The sequence below is a fragment of the Apodemus sylvaticus genome, chromosome 7 (assembly GCF_947179515.1).
Source record: "Apodemus sylvaticus chromosome 7, mApoSyl1.1, whole genome shotgun sequence".
Classification (NCBI taxonomy): Eukaryota; Metazoa; Chordata; class Mammalia; order Rodentia; family Muridae; genus Apodemus; species Apodemus sylvaticus.
The window spans coordinates 1,188,839-1,205,033 of NC_067478.1; the positions used below are offsets into that span (position 1 = coordinate 1,188,839).

A 16,195-nucleotide genomic window follows, 5' to 3' on the forward strand; every position below is an offset into this window, starting at 1 on the left:
GTCCTCAGACAGTGGAACGTTAGTTCTTCCCACAGGGGTGTGCACTTTACTTATTTTACATGACTCAATGAAAAAGTATAGGATTTCACCCACTTTATTAAACTGTTTCAATTTTATAAGAGTTCCATTGGAAACACTGTTGTCAGAATGTAATACTGACAGCCAAAATGAGGTGGTACTCAGGATCTAAACCTCCCCGCAGGCCAACTCAGTCTAGGTGATGTGTTTCTAGAGCATGCTCAGAGGTACCCGAGGAAATAATGCAGGGAAGTGTTCTACATCTGCTTTGGTGGGATAAGAAGTTCAGATGCTGCCTCTTCCTACATTACTGTGGGTCAGGTGTTTTGACTTGAATATGACAAGTTCCCTTGGGCTCATGTGTTTTCACTTGGTTCCCAGATAAGTGGCACTATTTTGGAAGGTTGTGGAACCTTTAGGAAGTAGAAACTTTCTGGAGGAAGTATCTAACTCGGGCCCATGGCGAGATTAATGATCTGTTTGAGACAGCGTTTTCTCTGTGTAGCCCTGGCTGTCCTGGAACTTACTTTGTAGACAAGGATAGCCTTGAACTCAAAGAGATTCACCTGCCTCTACCTTCTGAGCACTGGGATTAAAGGTATGCACTATCAGTTTATATTACCCAGTCATACTTCTGTTTTCTCCCTGGTCCCTGACTACAAATGCAATATAAGACTTAGCTCTTGAACCATGCCATTTCCCACCATGATTGCTATATATCAACTGGAACTGTAAATCAACATAAAACCTTTCTTCTTTTTTTGTCAGTGTTGTAATGAAGCAGTGAGAAGGAAATGAAGACATGTGGCTTCTTGTTTATGGAACTCAATCTGATGTGGTGAGCTCATCTACTTCCCAGCAGTAGTTGATGTCTGTCATAAGCTGAGCATGACTAAGGTGAGTTCTACCTTCTCCTTGCTGGATACTGGTTTTCTAAGCCCTGAGGATGTCTGATCTACATCATAATTTTAGGCTAGCCAGGACTCCAGGGGTACAAATGAGACCTTAAAAAAAAAAAAGAAAGAAAAGAAAAGAATAACATTAGCAGCTACTGCTGCCACCATCCTATAAAGGCATGGTGTTGGAACTGTAGTGGGCATAATGTAGCCCCAAATCCCAACAGCAGAATACTGGGGAACATCTCAGTTCCTGATGGTATCACCAAGTCCCCTATCATATGAAGTTAAGTATTTCCTGCTCATGCTCCCACAGTTTGATATCCGGTTCCCTACAGCATTTAAGAGAACGTGCTGTGTGTGTGTGCCCACAGCGCAGGGTAAGCTCTTCATGCTTCAAGGATCACGTGTCACCGAGGACTTTTGCCACCACACACCATACCACACAGATAGCTACAAGGACTTGTGCCACCACACACCATACCACACAGATAGCTACAAGGACTTGTGCCACCACACACCATGCCACACAGATAGCTACAAGGACTTGTGCCACCACACACCATGTCACACAGATAGCTACAAGGTCTCAAACTTGCTACAGTTCTACAAATTAGCTGGATAGTTCACCATCTTCTATGTAGCGTAACCACTAGTAGCTTGAAGTGTAAAATGAGAAGACCTCACAGCAACTCAATAAAACTAAAGATTGTATACATGTGTTTGTTTGTTAAAGGTGGCTTTACTTGAAACAACTGCTGAGAAGGTGGCATCAAGAAAAAAAATTTTGGTGCTAGAGAGATGGCTGAGTAGTTTAATTCTAAGTACCTATAAATGGCAGATCACAACTGTCTGACCAGCTGGAGGGGCTCTGATGCCCTCTCTTTGGCCTCTGCAGATACCTGCATGTATGTGTGCATACTCATACATAGACACATGCACATAAAAATTTTAAAATCTTAAAAAAAGACTTTGATAAACATCAATTATATTCACATATACCAAAGAAAGAAAAACGTTATCTTATGGATGTATTTTCCCCTTGGAGGAGAATAATTACACCCCCAAGGAGTTCATAACTCTGTAACTCCAGTTCCAGAGGGATCTGATGACTTCTAGCCTCTGTAGGTACCAATCACACATATGGTACACAAACATATACAGGCAAAGCAAAACACCCATACACATGAAATTAAAGAAAGAAAGAAAGAAAGAAAGAAAGAAAGAAAGAAAGAAAGAAAGAAAGAAAGAAAGAACAAACCAGGTCAGGTCTGGCAAGTTAGCTCTGCAGGTAACACACTGGCTGCCTGAGCCTGCTGGCCTGAGTGTGATACCTACAGCGTGCAGTGGAAAAAGAGAACCAACCCTCACATTGTCCTCAGACCTCCACGCACTTGGCATGCATGCAAACACTCCCCTCATAAAAAAGTTTAGAAATACTTTTTAAAAGAATTTGAACTATAAAATAGCACACTTACTTTGTTTTCATTTTCAGCATTTCTTCTATAAGTTTATTCTATAATAAAAAAGAAAACAAAAAGGATGGTTAGGTCCTGTATGTATATACAAGAGGCTACTGGTTCACACGCATTCCAGCATGGTGCCTAGAAGGCACTACACTTCAAGTTCTAAGTGGATAACTGCATGTGGGAAACACAGTGCTTCCTACAGAAACACAGAGATGGACACATTCTTCCTTCTTTCTGTCAATGTTTAGAGCCACAGACTATGGTAACTGTTCTGTGCCAGTCTCCCAAGTACTGGAATTACAGACAGATACACATTTCTTCTCAATTATATATTAATATATGATTTCTAGAACAGATAACCATTAATGTTATTTATAAAAGCAGTTCTCAAAGAAGAGCTTTGTGTAAAAAAAAAAAAAGCCATACTTTAGCAAGTCTTTCTTTGATAATCTCCTCTTCGTGTTCATTCTTCAGCTGTTGACTGTCTGGATGACTCTGATCACTGCATAGATTAGTGGGTAGACAGGGAAACATCGAGTATTCAAGAATTAATTTAGCATTTATTATATGTAGCTACAGTGCAGCTAATATTTGTGATTACTACAGATAATTAGGTGCCCATACATTAAACAAACAGGATCCACCCCAGAACTCAGACTGATTCTTACCACTATAAAAGCAAGAAGAATAGAGTGCAGAAATCTAACCAAAGCTTGGAGGTAGAGTTAGTGGAGAAACTTAGCTATGAGTGGCAACCTGCAGATCAACCGTGAATAAACGAAGGCAGACTGTCAGCAACTACAAGAGGGTAGTCTGGTAGTCTGGCCTCTTGCGACCTGATTCTTCCCTATCTTGGGTTTTCCAGACTGTTAGCTTGCAGTTTATGATGACTACTCTGGCTTCACATGTATACAAACATCAGAGACTCCCTTCACAGAAAATATAAATACTTTTAGAGAAAATAAATGCTTTGGAAAAGAATAAAGGGACTATAGTCTGGAATGCATATGCATCTCTGCAAAGTTGCCTGGGATGGGAGAGTAAATGTAGTTCAGTGGGCCAGCAAGACTTCATGGTAGCACCTGCCTGCGTGATGTGAGCTTTGATAGGAATCTCTTGTGTAAGCAGAAGACAATTAAATAAGGTTTAGCACAGCAAGGCAGGGCTTATCTCACAACTGTAGCCTAGTCACCTGACAATGAGACTCAATGTCAAAGTCACCCAAGGTCCAGGAAAGGAGTGCATTGTGGGCCATGATCCATACTTAGGGGGAAGAAAGAAAAAAATTATATATATATATGTATGTATATACAGACTGGCATATATCATATATATGTATATATGTATATGTATATATGTATATATGTATATACATATATACATATAGACTGGCATCTATCATTACACCAAGAAAGGACCCTTTCTGTTGTTAATCCTATTGTAAAACATTAATAATTAACATAAAAAATCTATACTGTACACTTAACTAGTCAATGAAGATACATACACAGCACCTTGAGCCTCACACTTTTTGTTTTGCTTGGTTTGTTGTGTTGGATATTGAGCCTGGGGCCTTGGTTTCGCCTGCCTAGGTTGCTTTCCCTGAATCATATGGAGAAATAGAGCTGATTGCTATGAAAGTCTCCCCTTTTCTGCAGGTTTTCTTGACTCTAATTTACCTCCTTAAAAAACAAAAATGGTGGAGCAGTGGTGGCACGCACCTTTGATCCCAGCCCTTGGAAGGAGGAAGCTGGTGGATCTCCATGAGTTATAAGCCAGCCTAGTCTACAGAGTGAGTTCTAGGACAGCCAAAGCTACATGTAAAAACCCTGTCTTAAAACACCAAACAAAAAACCTGGTGTAGTGGTGGTGCGTCCATCCAGTCCCAGCAGTAGGGTATCTCTGTGAGTTCAAGGCCAGCCTGGTCTACAAAGTGAGTTCTAGAACATAGTGAGGTACTGTCTCAAAAACAAATAAACAAATGAACAAACGAACAAAACAAAAAACTTTAAAATGCAAGTAGCTTGGTTTAAAGATTTCACATCTTTTAAATATATTCCAAATGCTTAGGTGGTAAATACCTTATCCTGCAATGCGAGAAAAAGCCCATACCTTCATGAGACTCAACTCAAAAGCAACCAAGCACTACCCGGGTCATGGGGATGTCCTGTGTCTGGTAAAGTTCACTTCAACCTCACTCACTCAAGACCACACAGGCAGACCAGTCTGGGTGGAGGACTTCTGCATCTTACTCACCCACTCTCCTTCTGCCTTTTGACATCGTCCAGCTGACTTTGCAGGAGCCAGTTTTTCTCTCTTAATTGCTGGGACTCCAGGCGCAGATTTTCCATTTCACACAATTGATCCTGAGAATACACCAAATAACTATTAAGACATGTTAGACTGGGTGTTATTTTTCTTCTCGAGGTTGTGACTGAAGCTGGGTGTAGTGGCACACACCTTTGATTCCATACTTAGGAGGCAGAGGCAAGCAAAACTGTGAGTTTGAGGCTACCCAGACTACATACGGAGTCCCAGGATGGCCAGGGCTATGAATTGAGATACTGGGTCACTTCCAATACTCACCAAAATAAAGGTTGTACCCAAGACAGGTATTCCTTTTTACATGCCTCTTTAAGCAACAGGTGTTACTGCATTAAACAGTTTGTGACAAGCACTTACAAGTCTTAGAATTGTGACTCACAAACACGTTCAGTGTCTTAAAGAGTTTATTGATGTAACCTAACTCAGCAAAGTTCCTCTAAGAGAAAAAAAAACTGATAGAAAATCCCTGGTAACCACTCTCAATTATTTGATTCTATTTAATAAATACCAATTGAGCTAAACATGAAGAACTGATGCCAAAACACACACTTAAGTTAGATCCTCACATTGTAAGTCAGATATGGTGGCATATCCATGCCAACCCAGCACTCAGGAGGCTGAGGAAAGGAGGACTGTGAGTTCAGAGTCGTCTGGTCTACAGTGAGACCGACTCAGTAAGGTAAAGGCAGCTGGGGAGATGCTCAGTGGGTAAAGCACTTGCCCATAAAGTGTGAGCACCTGAGCTTGAATCTCTTGAATCCATGTAAACCTGGGCACATGTCTATAATTTCTATTCTCTTTACAGTGGTGGTGGGGAATAGAATCTCTATAAGTTCTGGGTCAGCCAATCTCTGGCACACACAGCAGCAAACAAAATAGAAGATGAAAGATGATACCTGTAGTTGTCCTTCAACTTCTGCACACATTCTGTGGTATATGTGCCCCCACTCACACAATGAACACACACACACACCAAACATTACATCATATACAGACCCTCACACACTCACAAAAGAAAGGGCAGAAGAGGAGAGGGGAAAAGAAAGAATAAGAGTTACATCTGAAAGCACACTGAAGGCCAGAGGAGACAGCTCAGTCAGTATAACACCTGCTCTGAGCTCCTCCCTAAAGAGTAAGGTGGAAAGTGACCATCCATGTGGCCTCCACAAGCATGTGCATGCACACTCACATAACACACACACATTAAAGCTGTGCTGAGGTAACACACTGGAGATATTAAGCTGGCAAAGATTCAGATATTAGACAGAACTATGAGGTGAAAACTAAGGACTCAAACCTCTTCTTCATTGCCCATGACATGGGCTTTGTGGGAACTATATAAGCATTGTGAAAATCTCTCCCACAAGGCAGGGAAAAGGTTATAGACTTTAGTAAAGTATATCAGCATAGACTGAAAGGCTTTAAAGGGAAGGGAAGGAAACTGAGAGCTCCCAGGGACGAAAGGTCAGGGGTGGGAGGAAGACTCCTCTCTTTACCATGCCGTCTCGCCTTTTGAATTTGGATGAGCAGCAGCTAGGAGGAAGCTATTGCCTTTTAAAATAAAGTTCACTGAAAAATAGTCATGTACCTTCATTCTGAGAATCTCAGCATTTTTGACTTCTCTATCTTCATTTAGCTTTGTTACAAGGTGTTGCAAAGAAGTCTTAGAGGCTCTTCCATCTTCTATCTCTTGTTCTTGTGTTTCCAAGAGTTTCGCCAAATGAGCTTGAAAATGGGGTGGTGTTTTGGGACTCTGAAATAAAACCACACCTCATCCAAATGCTTGATAACATGATGCTATGAAGATTTCATTTTCAGTCTGTATACTTAACAGATAAAATATGCATTTTCATGTATATGCCAAGCCCCTTGAGTGCAGTGCATGCTGATAAAGGCCATTTAACTTACTATTTTCATTCTTATCCAAGTAAAACAAGACTTTACTAGGGAGAAAGCAGACAGGGGCCACTAATGAAGAGCTTTTCCTTTAAAATAACAAAATATGACAACAGCAACAAAACAAACAAAAATCCCCATTATTTACATTTTTTTTCTCATTTGAAAAATTGATTATTCTGAAATGCAGTGTCCTGGAAAGTACCTGAGGATACTCGGTAGCAGAGCCCATCACATGCTCCAGGTGCCTCATCTTCAAGTTGTACTCAGTCTTCTTCTGCTCCATTTCCTCTTTTTCCTGGTTTAACTGGGACATTCAACCGATAACAGGTTACAGTTTAGAAAATAACTTAGAACACACAGTCCAATTAGAAAAGAAGACAAGCTTCACCACTGCCAAACATCAGAGAAAAGCAAATCAATATTACAATGTCCCTGTTAAGATGAAAAAGATGTTCTAATGAGGACATGCCAAGACTTACATGGTTCCTGCTATGCCAATCACTACAAACTCATGGAAAATGGGGAAGGTCATCCCTAAAATAAACTAGAATGCCCCATATGGCCAGCAATTTCAGTTCTGGTCTATATTTGAAGGCAATGAAATTGTGTGTGTGTGTGTGTGTGTGTGTGTGATGTGTGCATGCACACATGAGTGTTCACATGAGTGTAGGCTCACATATGTGTTGGACTGAATGTACAGGTATGTCTATGATCTGTGGAGGCCAGCTGCTGCTTCGGCTAATCATTTTGCTCAGGAGGGTCACTGTTTTTGCTTACTGCATATACTAGGATTACAAGTGGGCCACCACGCCTACTTGGCTATTATGTAAATTCTGCAAATCAAAAATACTTGCCTGGCAGCTGCTTTAACCACTGAACCATCTCCCCAATCACTTGAAGAGAGGGTCACATTCCTATTTTAACCTCAGCTTTGTTCGCAATAGGCAAAGAACACAGTAACCCTAAGTATCCACCAGCAGAAGCAAACAAGAGTAATGCTAAGGAACAAGAGAACGCTGGCCAGCTTAGAGACAAGCAAACTCTGTCATTGGCAACAAAACGAATGAGCCTAGAAGATGTGGTGTAATTGATAGAATCCAAGTGAGGAAAGAAGAGGATGTCGCATCTATGTGGAATCCACAGCAGCCTAGCTCAGGTGTTATGTAAAATAGTGGTTGCAAGAGACTGGGAGATGAGGAACCCTGGATGGGAGATGTCACAACAGAATTGTTCTGACAGAAGAACAGGGGTTCAAACAAAAGCCAAGTTTTTTAGATATAATGCAATATATTTTAAACATAAGCAAAAATAATATATAAAGTATAGTTTAAAATGACAATAGATTTGAAACTATATCACAAAATCGTATGGTAGATCATGGATATATTAACCAACTTGATTTAATAATTTTATATACACACACACACAGATACACACATATTGTAGCAACATATTGTGGCTGGTGAGGAGCCTCATGACTGTAATGTCAGAATTCAGGAGGCTGAAGTAGGAGGGTTGCCATGAATTTTAGGACAGCCTGAACTCTAGAGTACCAGGCTAGTCTTGGCTACCTACAAAGTACCAGGCAAGCCAGGGCTACAGACTACATAACAAGATAGTTTCAACCCACTCCAGTAAAACCTCTCAATATGAACCTCATAAGTGTATCCAATTATCCGTCAATGCAAAACTGTCTATTCTGGGTATAAAGACATTCCTCTGCACTATCAGTTCTCCGGGAGGTGGAAGCAAGAGTTATGAGCTCAAAGCCAACCTACAATAAACAGTGAGACCCATCTAAAACAACAGCAGAAAAAAATGTTATATATGTATGTGTGCACAATTCATTAGTTTAAAGAATGCTGCAGTTTTTCCTTAATATCTTATTGTTTTCAGCTATAGCCTCACTCAGACAATGCGGTCAATGTGCCAAAGACTCAGGACAGAGAGAGAAGTGGTAAGTGAAACTCATCTGTGGAAACCCAATTTTATAGTCCACAGTTGAATGCCAAGTCCCTAACTGACCCATTTGTTCCACTTCTACAATACAGAGAACTTTGTCAAAGCAGGAACATCACATCAGTACTGTGGAAGTCATTGCTGGTGTCTGAGTGCCGTAGGGTGCCACTTACCTTATGCTGAAGTTCCTGGATCAGTGCCTCCTTCTTGTTCAGCTCATCCTGAGCAGACTGCAGGAGTCCAGAGTGCTTTTTTGAGGCCTCTGTGAGCATGTTCAGCTGCTCGGTAGCATGGGCCAGATCTTCACAAAGCATATCCCTCTGTTGGGGGTAATGCCCCAAGGAAAGATTTCTTAACTACGCTGTTCAGTTCACAAACCATTACTATATTACTATACACTTTTACAGTTAGGAAAGGAAATATTTCAATATTTAAGAAGATTTTTCCTTTGGCTCATGCGGTAAACCATTCCAAGACACCCCTCTGAGCTGACATATACGTACACAGGCCTAGGTGTGATTTCAGTAGATTTGGTTTCCTGTTTGAGGTTAGGCAGTGCTCTTTTCTCAATTGGGATTTTAGAGTTGATCTTTTCATGGAGAACACTTAAGAAGCAGATCTTACTTAATGTCTCAATAGTTGAGTTTCACGAGCTTACATGATTAATATATTTTGCACACATACATGTGTGTGTGTGTGTGTGTGTGTGTGTGTGTGTGTACACATACCTATGTACATGTACAGGTGCCAGAGGTCCTGTCAGGAATCTTCATTATCATTCATCTTATTTTCACTGAACCTGGAGTAAAGCGTTTTGGCTAGACTGTCTGGCCAACAAGCACCCTGCCTCTGTCTTCCTCTGCCCTCTAGTGCTATACTATATGGTCAGACTTCAGTGGCTATAACCATAGAAGGTAAATGGCTGTTAAAAGATGTCTCTAGCTTAGGTACTCAGAGAAGAGCTATAACAACTCACCATGGCACTGGCTACTGAAACCTCAGAGAATAAGGTGGTGCAAAGTGGCAAAGAATTCCTAATGACTGCATGTGTAATTCCTACTTATACAGCATAGGCATACTCTGGTGATCACGCCAGAGCAGAATCTGCTCACCCTCTCTTCCCATATGGACCTGTGCATACTGTTTTAAAAAAGATGATCCAAGCCAGGTGGTGGTGGTGCATGCCTTTAATCCCAGCACTTGGGAGGCAGAGGCAGGCGGATTTCTGAGTCCGAGGCCAGCCTGGTCTACAGAGTGAGTTCCAGTACAGCCAGGGCTATACAGAGAAACCCTGTCTCGAAAAAACCAAATCCAAAAAAAACAAAAACAAACAAACAAAAAAAGTCCTTCCTTCCACTGCTGCCAGGAGCCATCCCCACCTAGATCTCGATGCCAGGAGATCTCGATACCAGGAGCCATTCTTACGAAGATCTCAAAACCCCTTCCTCTTGAAGCCATTCTTACGAAGATCTCAAAACCCCTTCCTCTTGAAGCTCATCCCTGGTTAGGTTACTATAGCAACTCCTTTCCACTTCACCTCCTCATGACCCCCTTTATCATGCCAAAATCCCAGCAGCAATAACTAGCCTTTTCCAGAAATTATGAGAAACTGTTTCTAAGAAATGATGTCAGCCCCCTGAGATTGTTCCCCCTTGACCTCTCCCTACACCTTTACCCTTCCCTTTAAATTGGCTTGTGTAAAAAATCAAATTTGACAGCTTGATTGGAATACTGACTTGCTGTCCATCTCTCGTGTCTCTTGTCTCTTGCCTTTCCCTAGGTACTTCCGCGGACCCTGTTGACTGGTCTGCGGGTGGGGACATACTATGTGGGTTTTGAGGATTAAAACGAGATGGTCAGTTTCAGAGGGAAGTAACTTTACCATCTGAGTCGTCTTTTCAGCCTCTAATTATCAATTATTCCTTTAAAAAAAAAGTCAGAGGGAGAGGAATTCTGTGAGTTCAAGATCAGCCTGGTTGATGCATTGGGTTCCTGTCTCACAGAGAAAAAGTAGAGTGAGAGCAAGCAAGAGAAAGGGGGGAAGGGAAGGGAGGGAGGGAGGGAGGAGCATGAAACAAGAAATAAATAAAGAAAAAGAAAGTACCACATTAAAACCTACCTCAATGTCCTCTGAGAGGATTCTCAGTCTAAGCGTTTCTTTCAGTTCCAAGATATCCACTTCCTGTCTCCTGATCAGCTCCTTGCTCTCTTCTTTGTCAGCCACAGCAGCATTGTATTTATACTGCAGAAAACAAAGTCTCAGCACAAGAGCTTTCTGCTGGAGTTCTGCTCATCTGTATACCAAGGCTACTTAGAAGTATCTTAGTTCCAAGGTGAGCACACTATTAACAAGGTAATTCAGTAACACCTCGAGGTGGTGGCTGATGTTTTTGAACTTTATTATTTGTGTGTATGTGTGTGTGTATGTGTGTGTGTGTGTGCACACACGCGCGCGCACGCAGCTGGAGTGACACATGGTTATGAGATGTCCAGTGTGAGTCCTTGGAAGAGTAGCAATTGCTCTAACCACTTGGCCACCTCTGCAGCCCAACAAACCCTTGCTAGGGAAGGAATAGGAGCTAATGCACATGGTGAAGAACAACAAGACAGTCCCACAGGGTTAGAGAAAGCCATCTAGCTCTGTGACCTCATCAGAATCTGCCTGTGAAGATCAATGTGGATAGAAGCAGCCACTTCGGAGCAGAACTAACACAGATAAAAACCTTTACCTTGGCCGGAGCAAAGGGCAAAGCATCAATACTCAACAGCTGCTATTTCAGAAAATGATACTGAGTCTCAGATCAGAGACACAATTCCATGTAATAAGTATCTGCAAATTTAACAAAGCATGTTTCCCCCCCCCCCCACGGTCAAACTTAACATAACACACAATTTTCTTTCCTGGTGGGAGGGCTAACAGACCCCCAAGAGCCTGTGAGTTGTGCCCTGCTTAAGCTCAACTTACATTTATGTCTTGTAGTTCTTGTTTCAGGGTGTCTATGGTTTCTGATTTTTCACCGGCTGATGTCCTTAACTCCTGGATTTGGTTCATGAGATTGGTGACAAGTTCCTGATAAGGAAAAAGACATTCATCTGCAAAAACAGTGACATTATGGAGATCATTTTAAAAGATGAACTGTTGCAGTTTAAAAAAAATTTTCTGCTGGGCAGTGATGGCGCACACCTTTAATCCCAGCACTTGGGAGGCAGAGGCAGGCGGATTTCTGAGTTCGAGGCCAGCCTCGAACTACTCAGTCTACAGAGTGAGTTCCAGTACTGCCAGGGCTACACAGAGAAACCCTGTCTTGAAAAAACAAAAAACAAGCCGGGTGGTGGTGAAATATGCCTGTAATCCCAGCACTCTGGGAGGCAGAGGCAAGCAGATTTCTGAGTTCAAGGCCAGCCTGGTCTACAGACTGAGTTCCAGGACAGCCAGGGCTATACAGAGAAAGCAAATCCAAATATCTCAAAAAAAAAAAAAAAAAAAAAAAAAATCAACACCCCTCCCCCCCAAAGAAAAAGAAAAAACAAAAAACAAAACCCATGGTTTCTTGCCTCTCGTGAGTCAGAATAAATCTTTCCTACTATAATTTTTTTCAGGGTATTTTGTCACAGTAAGAAAAGTAGCTAACACATAAACTAAACTAAATGTTTCCTAATGGTAACAAAGAAAAGACAATTTACTTTAGCAAAATATTATGTGATATTCCACCTTTTACAATTGTTTTCTCTTGGAGATAGGGTTTCACTATGTAGTTCAGGCTTTTATATCTCTACATAGCCCAGGCTGGCCTCTTAACTACTGAGATTCTTGTCTCAGTATCCTAAGTGCTTGTATGACACGGCTAGACAATTTGTATATTTGGACAGACAAGTCACTTTTACTGTTCTGACAAAGTCAACAGTAAGGATTTGAGACTGTACATCATGAACTTGGTCAGTAAAATAGGGTCAGAGTTTACATAAGCCGTCTAAAAGAACAGAGTAAAGGTGGATGTGGCAGCACACGCCTTTCATCTCAATGCTAGGGTGTAGTGGGTAATAATCAATAAAGAGTCCCGCCAGGCCTCTGCACTACTCCTTCCAAGTATCTGGTAAAGCATGACTCTTAAACTTGAATAGTTAACACCAAATATATTTATGTATATCAAACTCCCAATTACATAATGCCAATTTACAATGATAAAGTCTATCCCAATATTTTTTTTTCTATTCTTTGTTTACATTCCAAATGTTTTCCCCTTTCCCGGTTCCCCCCTCCCCATATATCCCATAAGCCCTCTTCTCTCCACCTATTCCCCAGTTACCCCCCTCCCATTTCTTTGTCCTGGTACTCCCCTACAATGCTGGATCAAGCCTTTCCAGGACCCTCTCCTTCCTTCTTCATGGGAATCATTTGATATGCTAATTGTGTCTCGATATCCCAATATTTCTAACCTCTCCAAAACACTAGAAATATGTCCAGTCCACCAAGCCCCTCCCTCCCTCTCTGCACCTTACTTCTCTTAGCTCCCCCTCCTCTCTCCCCTCCAATCACTGGCCTCTCACTGCCTCAGTGTGAATGGATAGAAAATATCTTGCAACACTAGGAAGGCAAAGACAGGTGTTCTGAGTTTGAGCTAGCATGGACTACATAGTAAATTCCAAGCCATTCAGTACTACATAGTGAGACCATGTCTTAAACAAATAAAAAATAGAGAGACAAGAGTAGTTTGTGGGGCTGGAGAGATGGCTCAGTGGTTAAGAGCACTGACTACCTCTTCCAGAGGTCCTGAGTTCAAGTCCCAGCAACCACATGGTGGCTCACAGCCATCTGTAAATGGGATCTGCTGCCCTCTTCTAGAGCTCATAAACATAAAATGAATAATTTAAAAAACAGAAAAAGAGTAGCTTGTGGTTGAGGTTAAGAAACAAATTACCTACTTGAATTTCCCATTCTCCAGCACCCTTAAACGACCTAAATGCACACGGACCAGACACTTTGTAAGTCATCCCACAGGACGGAGAGGTGCAGAAGACAGGAATGCCTACGTGGCGTTATAAAGAATATAGAAAGTAGGTACAATGACACACACCTGTATCCCAGAAGCTTGGGTAAAAGGATTATGACTTCAAAGCCAGCGCAGGCTACATAGAGAAGTCATGGATCTAATATTAAACAGACACCACAACAAAAATGAAAAAACAAAATACAAAAGAATAACACTGAAAACTCTACCTACCTTGTCAGACTCTCTAGCCTTTTCCAGAGAGCTGACAATGTTTTCAGTAGCAAGCAAGCTTTCTTCCAGTTGTTGTACTTTTGCCATCTATGGTGGAAAATAAATAGTCACATTAAAAACAACAAGAACCAGCCGGGCAGTAGTGGCACACTCCTGTAATCCCAGCACTCTGGGAGGCAGAGGCAGGCGGATTTCTGAGTTCAAGGCCAGCCTGGTCTACAGAGTGAGTTCCAGGACAGCCAGGGCTACACAGAGAAACCCTGTCTCAAAAAAACCAAATCCAAAAAACCAAAAAAAAAAACCCAAAAAAACAAAAAAACAACAAGAACCAAGCTGACAACTGCACTGCACATTAGTCTATATGAGCAATGCCCAAGGACAGGTTTGAGGTCTCCACCAACTGAGCACCAGTACATATCATTACAGCCTCCTGGGAATTAGAAAATAGTCAAAAATAATAGAACCAGTTTGGTCTACATAGCAAGCTCCAGGTCAGCCAGGATCAACAATAAACTAACAAACAAACAGGGTCCAGGATGTACTTCAGTGGTAGGAACCCCACGTTTGAACCTTAGCAGCAGCAGCAACAAGTCTTTTATTAGTGAATTCTAACACTTTATGAAAGTAAAGCTGTGGCACTTTCTTTTTGGATTTCAGGAATAAAAGTTACAAATTTCAAATTCTATATTCAGAATAGGAAGCTGACCTGCTTTTCACACTTGGCCATCTCTTTCTGTTTCTCCTGACGTACAGCCTCAAGGACCTTTAAGATTTCTCTGGAAAAGAAGAATTAATGAAATCATAAAATGAACATCCAGATTCAAAGAAATTAAATGCCATTTAAGTGAATTCTATTAGACAAATCCTGGGTTAGCATATTCCCACGAAGATCAAAATGTTGAATGTATTTGTTCACAACTATGTAATGCATCATTTTTGTACCACGACTCTTTCATTTTTCTCCAGGATTTGCTATTTGGTAACCTAGCACACAGTGCACATCATTCACCGCACCTGTCTCATTCATTGCCTCGAGATCCTGTACCCACAGCACTGACGCTGGCTCACTGGATGTGCCTAAATGTTAATTCTCTGTCTCAAGTAGTGGCATGTGCTCCTTTGACACAGTGTGCTAGGGCCAAGAACAATCACAGAAGAATGCTGTAAACAGTGACTAGAACCCAATTACGCTCCCTAATGTGATCATGAGATCACTGACAGACACTCACTGAGAGAGACAGGGGTAAGACAGGGGTAAGGAGAGTCTGGGGGAAAAGGAATAGAAAAAGATTGATAGAAGACAGAAATAAAGTTACCCCCTATACTCCAATAGTAGAAGGATCGTCAGTAGCCTGGTGTGGTGGTATACACTACTCCTAGCACTTGGGAAGCAGGGGCAGGCAGGTGGCTTTCTATTAGTTCTAGGTAAGCCAGGATCACATAGTAAGATGCTGCCTCCAAACAGAGCAAAACAACATAAAACCAAACTATAGCAAAGCCAAACCAACCAACCAACCAACCAACCAACCAGCCAACCAACCAGCCAACCAACCAGCCAACCAACCAACCACCTCACCGAACCAACAAAGAAAAATTATATTCTTAACTGACGTTTCCTTCTTCACAGCTAACTTTACAAAATTTGCTGTTCACCTTGGAATGTTTTAAAGGAAAAGAATCCCTCTTTAAAAAATAAAAGTGAGGTGCTAAGATTTAAGCCAGGGCCGCAAGTCTAATAGGAAAGTGCTATATCACTGAATTATACCACTAAATGAAAATAACTAGGGTACAAGGTAAAAGCTGTACAGAGGGGAGCATGCCTCTATTTCCAACACGGGAGAGACCGAGATAGGAGGAAGGCAGGTTTCAGGTCAGCCTATGATAGACAGCAAGACCCTAAAGTCCCCAAAGCACAATAAAGAATGCAGTATTGAACAATATTCTAACGAATAGGAAGGATTAACAGCACTCACTTAGAGCTATTTTCTTTATCTTCTTCAAACTGTAATGACAATTTGTTGTTGCGTTCCTTTTCTGCCTCAAAAAGCTCCATCAAATTCTAAAAGACAACGATATATTAGGTTTGATGTGACAGTTATGAGTATCACATCAAAAACATACCAAGAACTGCGGTTGGCACAGGGAATCAGAGACCAGGGCGGAAGCAGAGACCCAGGAGACACCCACCAGCCACAACACTGCTCATCACTTACATGCAGATCAGACTTCAAAGTTTCATTTTCTTGTCTGCAGTTTTGGAGGTTTTTTGAAAGTTGGTCGATTTCAAATTTCATTACTTCTTGTAAGTTATCGTAGGAATCCTGTAGACAGGCTTGGCTCTCAAGAAGTTTTTCATTTTCTAATCTTTACCAGGAAGATATTTTGAAATGGAAAGTATAAACTTTTT

At 41.5% G+C, this 16,195-nt stretch overlaps 1 protein-coding gene across 3 annotated transcripts in view; it reads right to left on the reverse strand.

The window, feature by feature from the left end:
• Nucleotides 1–16,195, reverse strand: part of Kif15 (kinesin family member 15) — a 67,748-nt gene that overhangs the window by 1,948 nt on the left and 49,605 nt on the right. For 2 of the 3 annotated variants that reach the window (XM_052186885.1, XM_052186886.1), the window contains 12 exons: nt 16,002–16,152; nt 15,762–15,847; nt 14,495–14,564; nt 13,789–13,875; nt 11,532–11,636; nt 10,686–10,808; nt 8,740–8,886; nt 6,810–6,911; nt 6,297–6,461; nt 4,640–4,749; nt 2,810–2,885; nt 2,393–2,430 (listed from right to left, as the gene is read on the reverse strand). In XM_052186885.1, the coding sequence (XP_052042845.1) occupies nt 2,393–2,430; nt 2,810–2,885; nt 4,640–4,749; nt 6,297–6,461; nt 6,810–6,911; nt 8,740–8,886; nt 10,686–10,808; nt 11,532–11,636; nt 13,789–13,875; nt 14,495–14,564; nt 15,762–15,847; nt 16,002–16,152 (1,260 nt within the window). Of the gene's footprint in view, nt 1–2,392; nt 2,431–2,809; nt 3,647–4,639; nt 4,750–6,296; nt 6,462–6,809; nt 6,912–8,739; nt 8,887–10,685; nt 10,809–11,531; nt 11,637–13,788; nt 13,876–14,494; nt 14,565–15,761; nt 15,848–16,001; nt 16,153–16,195 lie in introns of those variants that run through there. The other variant, XM_052186887.1, reaches the window with a different exon arrangement.